The sequence below is a fragment of the Macaca thibetana genome, chromosome 5 (genome assembly GCF_024542745.1).
Source record: "Macaca thibetana thibetana isolate TM-01 chromosome 5, ASM2454274v1, whole genome shotgun sequence".
In the NCBI taxonomy this organism is placed as follows: Eukaryota; Metazoa; Chordata; class Mammalia; order Primates; family Cercopithecidae; genus Macaca; species Macaca thibetana.
The window spans coordinates 127,020,314-127,035,153 of NC_065582.1; the positions used below are offsets into that span (position 1 = coordinate 127,020,314).

Consider the following 14,840-nt stretch of genomic DNA (forward strand, 5'->3'; position numbering starts at 1 on the left):
AAAGATATATTCAATATATAAGATAGATCAATGGATTTTAATTTGACAGAATATGAAAATTACATTGAAATGCTTTTGGATTCTGTATTGCAACAAACTTTTAAGAAACTACTACTTGTTGAGTATTCATGTAGTATAAAAGAGGACAGATTCCAATTATCTGAAGGGGATCTTAAAACGTTCCTTCAACCTAAATAAACAGTTTGGCCAGGAGTCAGGGGCAGGTTCTTAATAAGTGTTAGGGGTATAAAGGTTTTTTGGTCCTAAAACCAAAAAGGTTGAGAAAAGCTACTCCAAACTACGCATATGTAAATTTCTAAGGATAAGGGATATTGTCAGTGTCTTTGAGTAGTAAGGAATCTAATTCTTCAAAATATTACAGAAATATTTGGCATGATTTTACTATTTTTATTTTTTATTTACTAAATGTATTTATTTGTTTTGAGACAGGTACTCACTCTGTTGTCAAGGCTAGAGTGCAGTAGCACTACCACAGGTCACCGCAGCCTCAGCCTCCTGGACTCAAGTGATTCTCTCATCTCAGCCTTCTGAGTAACTAAGACCACAGCATATACCACCACACCTGACTAATTTTTTTGTGTTTTGTAGAGTCAGGGTCTCCCTATGTTGCCCAGGCTGATCTTGAACTCCTGGGCTCAAGAGGTCCTCCCACCTTGGCCTCCCAAATGGCTGGGATTATAGACATGAGCCACCACACCCAGTCTGATTTTACTATTAATTATAATTTCTCAACATCATCATAATCATTTCTACCAAAAATAACAGCAAATATTTGTTAAGAGTCTACTCTGTTTAGGCTCAATTCCAAATAACTTCCATGCATTTAATACTTAAAACAATGCTTTGAAGTAATGGATTATTAATATCATCTCCATTTCACAAATGGAGAAACTGGGGGATACAGGGGTTAAATAAATTGCCTCAGGCCATGCAATCAGCAAGTTTCAAGCTTTCAACTACTATACAGTACTGTCAGCTGGGAAAGCCTCAGTAGCACTGTTTCTTACTTTTATAGAACATATTCAGAGGCATGGCAAAAGACTAGGTCCAGGTTCTAAAACTGCACTGTCCATTATGATTGCTATTAGCTATGTTTGGCTTTTGAACACTTGAAATTGAGATGAATTCATGTCTGAATTACAATTTCCTACAAGTATAAAATATACACTAGAATTTGAAGATTTTGAATTTTTTAAATGAAAAAATCTCAATTTTTTATATTTATTACCTGTCAAAATAATATTTTAGATATATTGAATTAAAGCATATTGTTAAAATTAATATAACTTAGTTTTACTTTTTAAAAATGTGTCTACTAGAAACGTTTAAATTTCTATGTGGCTTGTAATTTATTTCTATTGGATAGTACTGTATCAACTCAATTAAGTTTTACACTAGTTTAAATAGAGATTTCATTATGTGCATCACATCTAAGAAGGAGTTTCTTCCTTCCTGAAATATTGTCAGGGCTGTAAACCAAAAAGTATTTGAGAGAAGTCTTCATCAGTTTAGAAGTTTATTTTGCCAAGGTTAGGGACATGTCCATGACACAGCCTCAGGAGATCCTGAGAACATGTGCCCAAAGTGGTTCAGGCCATGACTTGGTTTTATACATTTTAGGGAGACAAAAGACATCAGTCAATACTTGTAAGATGTACATTGGTTTGGTCCAGAAAAGCAGGACAATTTGAACTAGGAGCTTCCAGGTCATAGGTGAATTCGAAGATTTTCCAATTGGCAATTGGTTGAAAGAATTGACCCAAAGACCTGGAATCAAGAGAAGGGAGTATCTGGGTTAAGATAAGGGACTGTGGAGACCAAGGTTCTTATTATGCAGATGAAGCCTCCGTGTAGCAGGCTTCAGAGAAAATAGATTATAAATGTTTCTTGTCAGACTTAAAGAGTCTATTCTGTCAGTCTTAAGGTCTCCATTTTAATGTTAATGATGATCATCTATGCCTGAGTTCCAAAGGGAGGAGGATTAATGAGGCATGTCTGACCTCCACTTCCCATCATGGCCTGAACTAGTTTTTCCGGTTAACTGTGGAATTCCCTTGGCCAAGAGGAAGGGTTCATTGGGTTGGTTGGGGGACTTAGAATTTTATTTTTGGTTTAGAGGGCTTTATTCTTAGTTAAAATAAAAATTACTGACACATGGTTTATTGTCCTCAAGTACCTCATGCAGCTTCAAACAATGAACAATGTTATTTAAATCAGGGACATTATCATGTTTCATCATGCTCTTTTAAAACTGCCCCATTCAAGCAGATATGTCTTAATTGAGTTCCAAATTTACCCTTTTGCACATATTGCACTTCTTCCTTTAATCTTTTTTGCCATTAAAATTAAAAATTGGAGTTAAGAAGAGAAAAACAAAGTAATGGGGAGAAGTATGGCAGACCCAAAGAAAGTATTTTGCAATGCAGCTTGGAGAGAGAGAAATAAAGCCAAGACAAAATATATCAGGGTCTTGCGGCTGCTGCATTTTTGCCTTTGGGGAGGAGGGTGAGGTGGGGAAGGGGCTGACAAAGATAGTTTAGAACTTTCCACTGCAGCTCAGTTGTAGCAGGAGAGTGATTACTAGAGGTAGACCCCAAGACACATAGTACTGTGTGTCAAGAAATAGCCACAGCAGGTATTAATGTTTTCTTCTTGTTTTTTTTAAATTTTTTTTATTTTTTGTAAGACAGAGTTTCGCTCTTGTTGCCCATGCTGGAGTGCAAAGACGCGGTCTCAGCTCACTGCAACCTCTACCTCCTGGATTCAAGCGAGTCTCCCACCTCAGTCTCCCAAGTACCTGAGATTACAGGCATGTGCCACCACGCCCAGCTAATTTTTGTATTTTTAGTAGACACGGGGTTTCACCATGTTGGCCAGGCTGGTCTTGAACTCCCGACCTAAGGTGATCTGCCCACCTCAGCCTCCCAAAGTGCTGGAATTACAGGCATAAGGCACCATGCCCAGCCATTTTCTCCTTGTATTTTAGAGCATGTAATGTTTTAATGTACTCCAAAGTTTCTCCTCTAATAATGGCTGATTTTCATTGGTACTTAGAACACACCAAGCCTCTCACATATATAATCCTTTCAATCTTCCCTATAATGCCAGGAGGAAACTATCCTATGCTTGTACCACTCTTATATTTTGGAAGCACAAAACTTGTCTGATTTCATAGGTTCACAGCTACAGAGGAATTTTGCCTCACAATGAATTATACCTCAAGTCTCACCCATATCTGACTTGTATAGTATTTCAGTGAGACTTTGGATTTTAGATGCTGGAATGGGTTAAGGCTTTTGGGGCTGTTGGGGTGGATGGAGTGAATGTATTTTGCATGTGAGAGGACATGAATTTCGAGGAGGCCAAAGGGTGAAATGTTATGAACTGAATGTATCCCCCAAAATTTATATGCTGAAGCCCTAACCCCCAACAGACTATAGTTGAAGATAGGGCTTTAAGTAAGTAATAATGGTTAAATGAGGTTATATAGACAGGACTCATCCAACAGGACAGGTATCCTTATAAGAAGAGGAAGAGATACCGGGAGTGTGCACATACAGAGAAAAGGTCAAATGAGAATATAGTGAGAAGACAGCCACCTGTAAGACAAGGAGAGAGGTCTTACCAGAAACCAATACTGCCAGCACCTTTGAGACAGGAATAATACAGGGTGGTAGCAGGAGATTAGAAAATTCCAGACAGCAGTTTTGCCTGACTAGCAAAAGGAAACTGTTGAAATAGCTGCAGAAGCTAGGAACTGATAAGACCCTGAAAACCCGAGGTATGGACCCAGCTGGCTAAGACCAACTGGACCCAACATGGCACTGGATTTGACCTAGATTTCTCTGGGACCTCATTATATTATTGTTAACATTAGCAATTACATACCCACCAGTGCCAGGACAGTCTGAGAACACCCATATTTGGTGTAAAAAATAGGTGGTACCACAGTTCTGAGAAATCCCGAACTTTTTCCAGGAATTTTAATGAATACTCCACCCCTTGGTTAAAGAAGCCCATAAAGACGGAAACTCCAAACTCCATTGAACAACTCTGTCTTAAGTACCCCCACAATCCCCTTTCTCGAGTATATGCTTTTCGCTTCGCAATAAATCTCCTACTGTCACTATTTTCTGACTCATCCTTGAATTCCTTCTTGCAATGGTGTCAAGAGCCTGAACACTGGTATCGCCTTGGCCTTAGACATCCAACTTCCATAAAAGGGAAAGAATACATTTATGTTGTTTAAGCCACCTAGTTGGCGATGTTCTGTTATGGCAGTCCTAGCAGACTGATACAGAAACAAAGGAATAGAGGTGCCAAATAATTAATTAGAATCACTCAGTTAGTAGATGACAGAGGGGATTAGGACCCAACCTCTAACCACTGCAGCTCTCTCAGCCAAGTTATTCTCTCACTTAAGCCAAGAGACCAGATGAAACCATCTCATGATATCAAGAATCCAGAAATAATACTTCTATATTATCTAAAATTATAAAGTATAATATATTCAGGATGTAAAAATCTAAGTCAGCCAAGAGTAATTTTTTTTGGTAAAATATTAAAAGTCCACAACACTAAAAATTCATTTTATCAATGATCAAAAAAGAGTCAAAGTCAGTAAAAGGTAGATTTATCTGAAACTTTATCCCAGTGGAGTATTATGAAAGAACTAAGAATTCTACTAAGAAAAAAATGACTTTTGCTGTAAGTCAATGGGTTACATGCAAATTCCACCCCTGACCGCACTGAGGAGTACTAGTTCCCCTGCTATTATATCTCATTGCATCCCTTAGTTTCCTTCAAAGTTTTATTCTGTATAAGTATTTCTCAGTTTCTTACTTTGTAAAATTTGGATAATAATAGTATTTGGGGGGAGAAAAGATAAGTTTTCTCTCTATCCTTTATGAGTTCTAAGCTGGGATCCCCTATAACAAAAGACAGATTAACAACAACAACAAAAATTCCACAAGTTTATTAACATGTATATTTCATATATATATATATGAGATAGGGAATTAGTAATTTTCAAAGAGGTGGCTTTGAATTCAATCTTAAATATCATCTTCAGCTGAAACAAAGAAAGAGGAGTATCGGGGTAGGGGTGCAGTTATGAGGAAGTGACCAGGTAAAGCATGGTAAACAAAGGTAAAGTTTGTTATGCAGATCTAAGTCAGTGCCCTCTCCATTAATAAGAGTTTCTAGTAATTTAGTGCCATCCTTTTCTTCCTAGTACTCAGAGGAAGACATTCTTACAAATGAAAATTCCCTTTATAGATTTAAATTCACCCTACAAAAAGGTAATTCCACTCTATTCTCAGAGTTGCTCCTATAGCTGCTGTTTCTCAAACAAATACTTATACCAAAAAGACATATTTTGAAGTGGCATATTCTGGTCTTCTACAGTATCTATCTCACAAAGTCAGAGTGTACAAATTTAAACACATGACTGTACATAAAATGCTTGGAACAATTAACAAATTTTCATTATTATTATTATTATTGTGGCATTTAATATAATGCTATTGCATATGTCTTTGTGATTATTCATTCAATGTTTAACTCCCCACTACTAGAAGGTAAGTTTCCTGATGCAGAGACAATTAGCCCCTGTGGCACACATCACAGTGTTCCCTGCTATAGAGTTCTCGTCTCTATCCGAGCACACAAAAATAACATGCTTTCTTGCTTTCCTGAAGTTGGGCATGACCATTGACTTGCTTTAACCCATAAAATATGAACAGAAGTGTCACTTTTAGATGGGAGATTTGAATACTTAATTCTCCACTTCTCTCTTCCCCTAACTCAGTGGATGTGAAACTGTTAGCGGTGAAGCTATCCAAGTCACTGGCGGGGAATCAGTACAGGTCTGCAGCAACCTCAATTCTTGCCTCGGAAGAAAAAATACAATTGAGAGGCATAAGGCAGAAAAAGAGACTGAGGCAAGTTTCAGAGCAAGAGTGGAAGTTAATTAAAAAGCTTTAGAGCAGCAAGGAAGGAAGTACAGTTGGAAGAGGCCCAAGCGGGCATCTTGGAGGTCAAGTGCCCCATTTGACCTTGGACTTAGAGTTTTACATGCTGGCCTACTTCTGGCATCTTGCATTCCTTTAATGCCCCCAGAAAGTCATATCCCAGTTAAACTCCACCATTTTGCATCTTAATGCACATACTTCAGTTCAGTTGCCCAACTCCTGAGATCTTATTGGAAGCTGCTGATTACCAGTTTCAGGTGTTCCCTACTTATGGGGAGATGGCCATTCCCTCGTGCCAGCTGTAACCAATTATTATTTTAGAGTGATAGTTAATAACTGCCTGGCCACCACATGATGGTTTCCTGATTTTCCTGGTGGGGTGTCGGGGGAGCTCTCTCCTGCCCCACTCATGCCTGGCTAGTTACCTATTGTAACAAAAGCAGGTTTCGATATGGTGGTACAACACTGAATCCTGAGGACAGCTACTCTGAGAAGTAACCTAGATCCATAGCAGATTTTGATGAGCAAGATATAAACCATTATTGCTTAAGCTTGGGAGACTTTGGGCTGGTTTATTACAGCAGCAAAACCTACACTACCCTGGCTATTACAACCATTATATTCCCATTGCCTAGCATAAGGGCTGGCATAAAATAAGTGATTAAATATGCTCTCATTAAATTAATAAATTAAAATTTTTAATCAGCAATTAAAATGAACTATTTTAACCAAATAAATTATTTCAACTCTATCCTGCATACAATAGAAAAGTGTTGGAAATTTTCACTGATTAGTGTGTAGGGGTCATGATTCTTTGAGAACCAAACCAGTATCTTAGATATCAAGGTTAGAGTTGCACATGCTTGGCACTCCGGAAAGACTCCTTAAAGTTTTGCTGAATTTCAATTGAATAAATTTTTCCTGTGAAGTGGTCTTCAGAAATCTTTATTTCTGCCATACAGTCACTTACTTAACCTGCCCTATTTAAAGCGGCCAGTGCCTGATAGAATGTCGCTACATAACTCCATCTGTGTGTGGTCCCTGCATCCATGACAACTAAAACCCAGATGCAGAAATTGTTCATAATCACATAGATTACCCTAGAAACCGGAAGTACCTTGAAGTCAAAAGCATTCAGAGAACGTGTTGAACAAATTGAATTTGCAGTTTATCTGGCCAGGGAGGACGGAGAGGGGATGGGCACTTGCTTTGAGTATTTTTTGTTTCTCATGCCAACAGAAATTTACCAACACAAAGAGAAAAAAATGTGATCCAAATTTAATCTTGTTGTGGAAGTGTGAGCAAAATCTACAAGTGGTAGTGTGATAGAGTCAGGCAGAGGAATTGACCATAGATAAGGTGCTCAGGCCTCCTAGAGTCAGCTTCTGGTATGTGAGAAAGAAGTGAGAACAGAGCCCATGGCATATGAAGAAGATATCACAGAAAAAAGAAAGCTGTCTTCCACGCAAATAATTTCTTTACAAAGGCTTGTTAACTCCTGCAGTGCCCTAGCTCTGGTGACTAGGGGACCAACAGGTTCATTAATAACAGAATTGGGAGAGAACCTGCCATCTGCTTTGATCGAAGTGTGAGAATTAAGCAAGCCTAAAGTGTAGCAGGAGCAGGGAGGGAACTGAATGAAAGGTCAGTTCTAATCTGTAGGCTTTGGAGAAGCTTTGGGCTCTGGAGAGGGAGTAGAGTACAGAGGTTGAGCAGGGTGCCCGGGCAGGCATCTCATCACTACTTGCGAGTTGTTTGAACTCGGGCAAGTTAAACTTCTCTGTGCCTCCACTTCCTCCCCTGAAAACGAGGAAATAATCTCCAAGGACTGTTGTGAGAACTAAATGACTTGGTTGATTCTTGAACAGCCCGTTGTCCAGAGCCTAGCACATAGCAATCACTCAGGAAATGTCAGCCTTTGTTATTATGGGCCTAGTGCACAAACTATTCTTACCAGTTATACGACCGAGAGAACACTGTCTTCTCCGTGCCTTCATTTTCTCACCTGTAAAATGGAATAATAATAATTCTTGGAAGGATTCATGAAACAACGCCTAGTAGGGTGTCTGGCTTAGTTATTCCACCATCAGTTACCTGACATTAGTATTTTCTTCTAGTAAGAAGCTGAATACAGCGGCAGACATGCCGGTTCAGGCCCCAGGAAACTCAGCCGGGTTGAATGTGGATGAGGGTTTACTATGTACATGCAGAAGTGTTTGGACAAATGAAGAAGGTCCTCATTCTTGGAACATGCATCGGTTCTCCGAGGGAACACCTAAAATGACATAAGGTCACCTCTCTAAAGGCTGTAAGCTCATGTAAGAAAAGCTGAGCTAGATTCCCAAGGGCAGAGATGTGCTCACACTTCTTTGTATCCCTAGTTCCCAGCACAGTGCAAGGTGCTGCAAACATTTACCGAACCCAGGGTCTCGCGTCCTGACTGTCCAGCAGAGGCCGCTCTGGGCCGGGGCTCTCGGGACCTGAGGGCTGAGAGATGGAAGGCCAGGGGGTGGCCCTGTCATTGCCGCGGGGCCCGGGTGGGAGGGGTTTGGCAGCGGCAGGCGCGGCGGCGGCGGCGAAGGCGGCCCCGGGCTCGGGCGGCTGGGATGGAGCAGAAGCGCGCGGAGCACTGGAGGGCACGCAGCTGACGGAGCCGGGCTGCGTTCGCCTCGTCTGCCTCGCGCCTTCCACTGTAGCTGTCCGCGCCTCCCGGCTCCCACCGCAGCCCACCCGGCAGAGGAGTCACTACCGGCGCCCAGTGCGCTCTGTCAGTCCGCAAACTCCCTGCCGCCCGCTCCGGGCTTGGCACCAAACACCAGGCTACCATGGTCTGCAAGACTCTCTTCGCTCTTTGCATCTTAACGTCAGGTAATTGGCGCCATCCTCCCGGAAGGGCAGGTCGCGGGGTGGGCCCCAGTGGCGAGCGCGGGGTCGGGGCTGAAGCTAGGAGACCCGGCAGCTAGTCGCCGCCCGCCGGCGCCTCGAGTGGTGCGAGTCTCCGGGTTGAGTGCGCAGGTGTGTGCGCACTTAGATTTGAGGTGATGTGCGCCTTTGGCCGTCCCGAACCGTGCAGAGGGAGGGGACGATGGGGTCCTTCCTGCCGCAGCCCGCGCCCGCACCCGCTCAAACTCCAGCTTTGTGGAACAGGTGGCTGGCTGAGCTGCACGTTCGAGCCCAGGGTGGGCAACACGGACTGCGCCTCAAGGCTTCTCTTTCTTCACCAGGGTTTCGGAGCGCACTCTGCCAGAGTACGGGACCAGACTTCCTGTTGCGGTTCGGCACTGGAAGGGATGAAAAAACCGGGGAAGTGGGGGTGGGAGGTTCGCATCTGGGAAGGCTTCAGCAGCGGCTGCGCGCCTGGCGGGGCAGGTTTGCTTTCTGGAGTCTTGGCGGTCTCTGATCTCCGGCGTCCATTCCTAGTTACGCTTAGGATGATGTGGCACTAACAGCAGCGGCCCGGCCTTGGTCAGGCTCGCAGTCGTCACTGGGGGTTGCAAGGCTACCTTCTGCCCCAGAGCTCCCCAAAAACGTATCTCATGGAAGAAGCTATTAACTTAGCTAAACTAGCATCCTCTCCCCTCCCCCTGCACCACCTCTGAAAGGCTTCCTAGGAGCCACTCTCGGGTTTCGAGACCACAGACGGCAGCGACCTCTGGCAGCGGGGATGGGGAAAAGGGAAGCCAGACGACTGAGCTCGGCTTGGCGGGGACCGGGGAAAGATTCAGAAAGACGCTTTGAATCTGGAGTTCAGGTACCCATTTTTTCCAGAAAATGTCTCCCGCAAAGGGACAACTGGCTGTGGATATGGTGCTGGTGGAAAAGGTAGCCCAACTGCGCGGCCACTGGCATTTTCAGTTAAATGTGAACCAAAGTCACATAGCGCAAACCGATTCTACTCATGCTTGAGTCTGTATTTCCTCCCTCTGAGTTCGTCGGGTTCCTGCAATTGTGGACACGAGTCGTCGCAATCCCTTGAAAAGAAGCTAGAGGTTTCCTGGCAGCTCACAATGGGTAATGCAGTTATAAGGAAAAGTTTCCCAATTTGAAACTATAGCGTATTTTCTCTACTTACTGAACGTCCGTCTGAGAAAACCTCTTTCGCGCTGGTATCTCAGCACGGTTTGGAGACGCGTCCGCGGACAGTTCCCGAACCGCTGGGCTTTGGCTGCCCAGCCTCGGGCTGGGCTCAGAGAGCCTGGGTCAGGCAGGTGTAATAGGCAGCGGAGCTCCTGGCTGGCTGCCGGTTGTAATTCCCGTAATCCTCAAAGCAGGAGATGCTTACGTAATGACACGGAAGGTACCTTTACTTCTCCTCACTCAAAAATCTTTTCTTGAGGTTAAGAAACCCTTGAGTGAGTCAGTAGAGGGGTTCGTTTGCTAATTTGATTTAGTGGTTTGTCTTATTTATTTAATCATTTCCTTTTTTGAACAGCTCTGGCAGTTGTCAAAACCGGGATTAACCCGAACAAGCAATGTATTGTAGCTTCCCCACCCCCACCCCCAAGACGCTTTTTTTTTTTTTTTTCTTTTTTTTCTCTTTCTTTTTTTTTTTTTTTTTTTTTTTTGGTTCAGCGTTACAGTTTAGTTTAACTCCGCTATTGCGGGAGGAATATCACCCTTGACCCACCACCAGAGTGAGGACTGGTGGGCCAGGAACCGGCTGAGCACCACACCTACCCCCATGCACTAATTAGGATCAGATTCCAGATGGTCACAGCCTTCCAGCTGTGAGGCTCGAGACTCAGGAAGACATACTGCCTCATTTCCCTAGTTATGTTTCGATGTGCATATCCCAAGCGGACAATGATGAAGCTAATGGACGCTGCATTCCCGCTGAAGTTTGTGCCTCTGAAGGAATCTCTTTAAGACATCAGTTTGTTGTTAGAGCTACTTTGCAATAAATTTCATGAAAAAAAATGAAAATTGGCATAAATACCTCATGAGATTCTTTGCACCTTAATTTTAAGGTGTTTTCAGAATGTAAAATATAATTTTTAAAGAAAAAAATAGACGTGTTGGTAAAGAAGAAAGAGATGAGGACTCTTGAAGTGAAAGTGGCACATGTGTTTTGGGGGCTTATCCCAGAACTCCCTAGCAAACCTCTAGTTAGTTTCACCAGGCCTTATTTCTTTTCTGTTTCCTTCTCTTTTTCCCCTTCTAGCCATAGGCTTCAAAAATATTTCTGTAAAATTCTTAAGGTGATACTTTCTTGAGCCAGGAAAAGCGTTACACAGGGGCTTATTTTTTGGCTCAACAAATCCTCTCAAAATATACATAATATTTCCTCCAGCACATATAATGGACACTTGCAAATATGTGTGCATTGTCAACAAGCCAGCAAGGGTAGATCTCCACATTTATTCACTCGGGTATATATAAACATATTTATATATTTATGGAGAAAGGGCCTAGCTCTGTCACCCAGACTGGAGTGCAATGGCGCGATTCCAGCTCCACTGCAACCTTGGCCTCCCCATCCTCTCACCTCAAGCTTCCGAGTAGCTGGGACTACAGGTTCACACCACCATAAACAGCTTTTTTTTTTTTAATTTTTATTTTTTGGTAGATATGAGGGGTATTCCTATGTTGCCCAGGTTGGTCTTGATCTCCTGAACGTAAGTGATCCTCCCACCTTGGTCTCCCAAAGTACGGAGATTACAGATGTGAACCACTGTGCCCAGCCTCATTTGTATTTCTAAAAGGAGAGAGAAATCTTAGATGGTCTTCAGTTCTCTCAAGGTTGATTATAGTAGAAAACTAGCATGTCTATTGTATAAACCATTATCAAACACTTCTTATGCCAGTATAAGGCATATTGCAGTACTGATTCCAGATTAAAATACAAACCAGAGCCTCCAGCGTTTGTCCCCAAAACCAAGAAGGGAACGAGAATGGCAGGCCCCTGGTAGCTTCCACCTTTATCCCTCTCCTGCTTCCCATCTGGATTCTCTTCCTTTGTTCTTGCCACCATGGTTGTTACATTCAAGATTTTCATGGCCCTATTTATTTAAAAACTCCCTCAGTGAAGTATGAGATATATTAGAACTTTCAAAGGCATTTTCTGAATACTCAAGAAGGACAAAAAGGAAAGACACTAGGTAAGAGAGGCACAAACCTCTTGGTCCTATTTCTCCTGCACTGGATCTGCTCTGTTTGCCCCTGTTTCCTCTCAGGACCTTCCCCCCATTACCCAGCCACCCTGCGCAGACATATTGGTCCCTTGGTGATTAAGACGTAGATCACCAGAGAGCTAGATTCCCAGTCTGCCACACAGCTAGGGATCCTATTTGTGTTCTGGTTCTGGTAGGTACCTCTTCTCCAGGTAACTAACACCTAGAATGTCCTTATCCTTGAAGGAAGACTGACTTCACCCTGCACATTTATGACTCTGTACTTGATATATGTCAGCTTAGTAGCCTTATCACACATATATTAAAATGCACAAAATTGTGCACACATTTAAAGGAACAGGAAGGTTGATTATGGTTTGTTGGGGGTGGTTGTGAAGAGTCACTTGCATTCCTTAGCCTGAGAAACTCCTATTCCCCTGAAATCTTTGGTCACAGTCAAAGATGTGACATTTCCTTCACATGAAAACTGACCTGAGAAGGTGCATGAACACTCTTTGTTGTTCTCTTTGTTGTTAACTGATGCATTTACAGAGGTAGTGTTTCAAGATGGTAGGTGCGTAGATTCTGCAGCTAGATTGCCTAGGTAAAAATCTAAGCTTTACTACTTACTAATTGTGTGATTGAGGGCAAGTACATTAACCACTCTGCATTTTCTTATGTACAAAATTTGGAGAATAAAAAATTGGAGTTATTGAAAGTGTTCAATAACTGAATATACCTATAGGTATACAGTGCTGGAGACATAGCAAATGCTCAATACGTGTTAGCTGTTGTTGTTGCTATTATTCTTATTAATGAAGTGTACTATATTCTGCACTAATTAGGTCATTCTCTCCAAAAGCAGAGTTTATATGTTTGTACTTGGACTATGTAAATCAAAGATCTCAACTAATATTCCAGTGCAGTGCCAGCTGTTCCAGCAAACCAATGTGCAAATTAAGAAAATATTCAGCTGAGCCTACAAATGCCTAATTTGAAAAGGTTAATAATGTGCCAACTCAGATTTAGCACAAGAGTCCAAAAAATTCTCAGTAACAAATAGATGTAAAGTCTCATCAAGGACTTTTATTTCTTCCATAGAAACGTTTGCAAACTGGTGTGTTTCAAAAACTCAACTCAGCTAAACCTCAAAGGTCAGTTCCCCAGAGCTGCAAACTTGAGATAATTCAGATTAACAACTTAGGAAAAGACAGGTCATTTTGTCCGAATGTTCCAAAACAAGGGCAATCATCAATAATTTCCACATCTCTAATTTAACTTCAGCATTTGACCCCAGTCTAATTGTGCTTGGGTTTTTATGAGAAAAACATTGGCCAAATATTATACTGTTTAAGCAGACTTTCTTAAGCAGTAATTTACCCTAAGGGGGTTATAGCACCCCACCGGAAGCAATGGACAACAACATTTTTTAAGTGTTTTCAAAACGAATTTGACTGTCTTAAATCTAAATGAGGGAATCCTGCAATAGCAGTTAAGACTGTTTGCTTCCAAAAGAAGTATCTATCACTAAAATTGGGCACATTAGTTTAGAAATCAAACTTATTTGTCTTGTTCATAAGATATCAAGTGAAGCAGTTTCTTGGAAAAATTCATGTTTTATGTAGAAGACGTGGTAATTCTGAGAAGAGGTGGGCAGATAGTGAATGTCTGCTTTATCCAATGTTTGCTTTTTACTTAGACATACAGAGCTAATAGGTTGTCATCTAGTTAATGTGCAAGCCGGGCAACTATTCAGTAAGACTGATTTGTGTATGTAGTTCATGACATTTATTTTTTTAGTTACAGCTTAAATTATTTAAATGACAGGGTTGATGTAACATTGTATTTTCTGATGTGTGAATCTTTAAATGTTCCTCACAACCCTTTACACCAGCATAACCAATTTCTTTCACCTGTTTTAACATGGCTTATAGATGTTGGGAACTTTGCCATTGGGTAAGTAATAGAAATCATTAAAATGAAATAGACAGTTATAGAATTCATCTCATCTGTGCTTTTCATTGGTACAGGATGGTATAGTGTCAATTGAAAATAGTCTTAATTATCCTTTGGTTAGTATTGCCGAATTTAGCAAATAAAAAACAAAGGTTGTCCGGTCAAATTTGAATGTAAAATGAACAGTGAATTCTTTTTTTTTTTTTTTTTTGAGAGGGAGTCTGGCTCTGTCGCCCAGGCTGGAGTGCAGTGGCCGAATCTCAGCTCACTGCAAGCTCCGCCTCCCGGGTTTACGCCATTCTCCTGCCTCAGCCTCCCGAGTAGCTGGGACTACAGGCGTCCGCCACCTCGCCCGGCTAGTTTTTTTTGTATTTTTTAGTAGAGATGGGTTTTCACCGTGTTAGCCAGGATGGTCTTGATCTCCTGACCTCGTGATCCGCCTGTCTCGGCCTCCCAAAGTGCTGGGATTACAGGCTTGAGCCACCGTGCCCGGCATGAACAGTGAATTCTAAGTACGATCCATGCAATATTTGGGACGTACTTAGACCAAATCTTTCTTTGTTGTTTATCTTAAATTCAAATTCAACTGGTTGTCTTGTGTTTTAACTGCCAACCATACTTTTGGCCTTTCATCTGCAGTTCATTTATGCAGAGACTTTGATACAGGATTAGCTTTATTTTGAAGGCTGCCTCATGGGGCTTTAGTTACCCTGCACCATTTCATTAGAAATAATCTGTTCATGGGAAAACATGGAGATTTAGGAGAAGCTCTCTGGGTTAG

The 14,840-nt window shown here is 41.9% G+C and overlaps 2 protein-coding genes and 1 long non-coding RNA gene across 4 annotated transcripts in view; 2 read left to right on the forward strand and 1 right to left on the reverse strand.

The window, feature by feature from the left end:
* THAP6 (THAP domain containing 6) overlaps positions 1–14,840 on the forward strand; it is a 1,073,833-nt gene that overhangs the window by 473,039 nt on the left and 585,954 nt on the right. The window lies entirely within an intron of this gene.
* Positions 1,343–10,202, reverse strand: LOC126954922 (uncharacterized). 2 transcript variants are annotated; one of them, XR_007725759.1, is made up of 4 exons: positions 10,066–10,202; positions 8,088–8,268; positions 7,948–7,998; positions 1,343–1,788 (listed from the first exon to the last, which is right to left on the reverse strand). It is a non-coding gene; the product is annotated as an uncharacterized LOC126954922 (long non-coding RNA). The 2 variants fall into 2 exon arrangements; XR_007725758.1 differs by having other exon boundaries at positions 7,948–8,268.
* PARM1 (prostate androgen-regulated mucin-like protein 1) overlaps positions 8,543–14,840 on the forward strand; it is a 111,467-nt gene continuing 105,169 nt past the window's right edge. Inside the window, exon 1 of the mRNA XM_050790947.1 lies at positions 8,543–8,861. Within this exon, the coding sequence (XP_050646904.1) occupies positions 8,819–8,861 (43 nt within the window). The 5' untranslated portion in view covers positions 8,543–8,818. The remainder of the gene's footprint in view (positions 8,862–14,840) is intronic.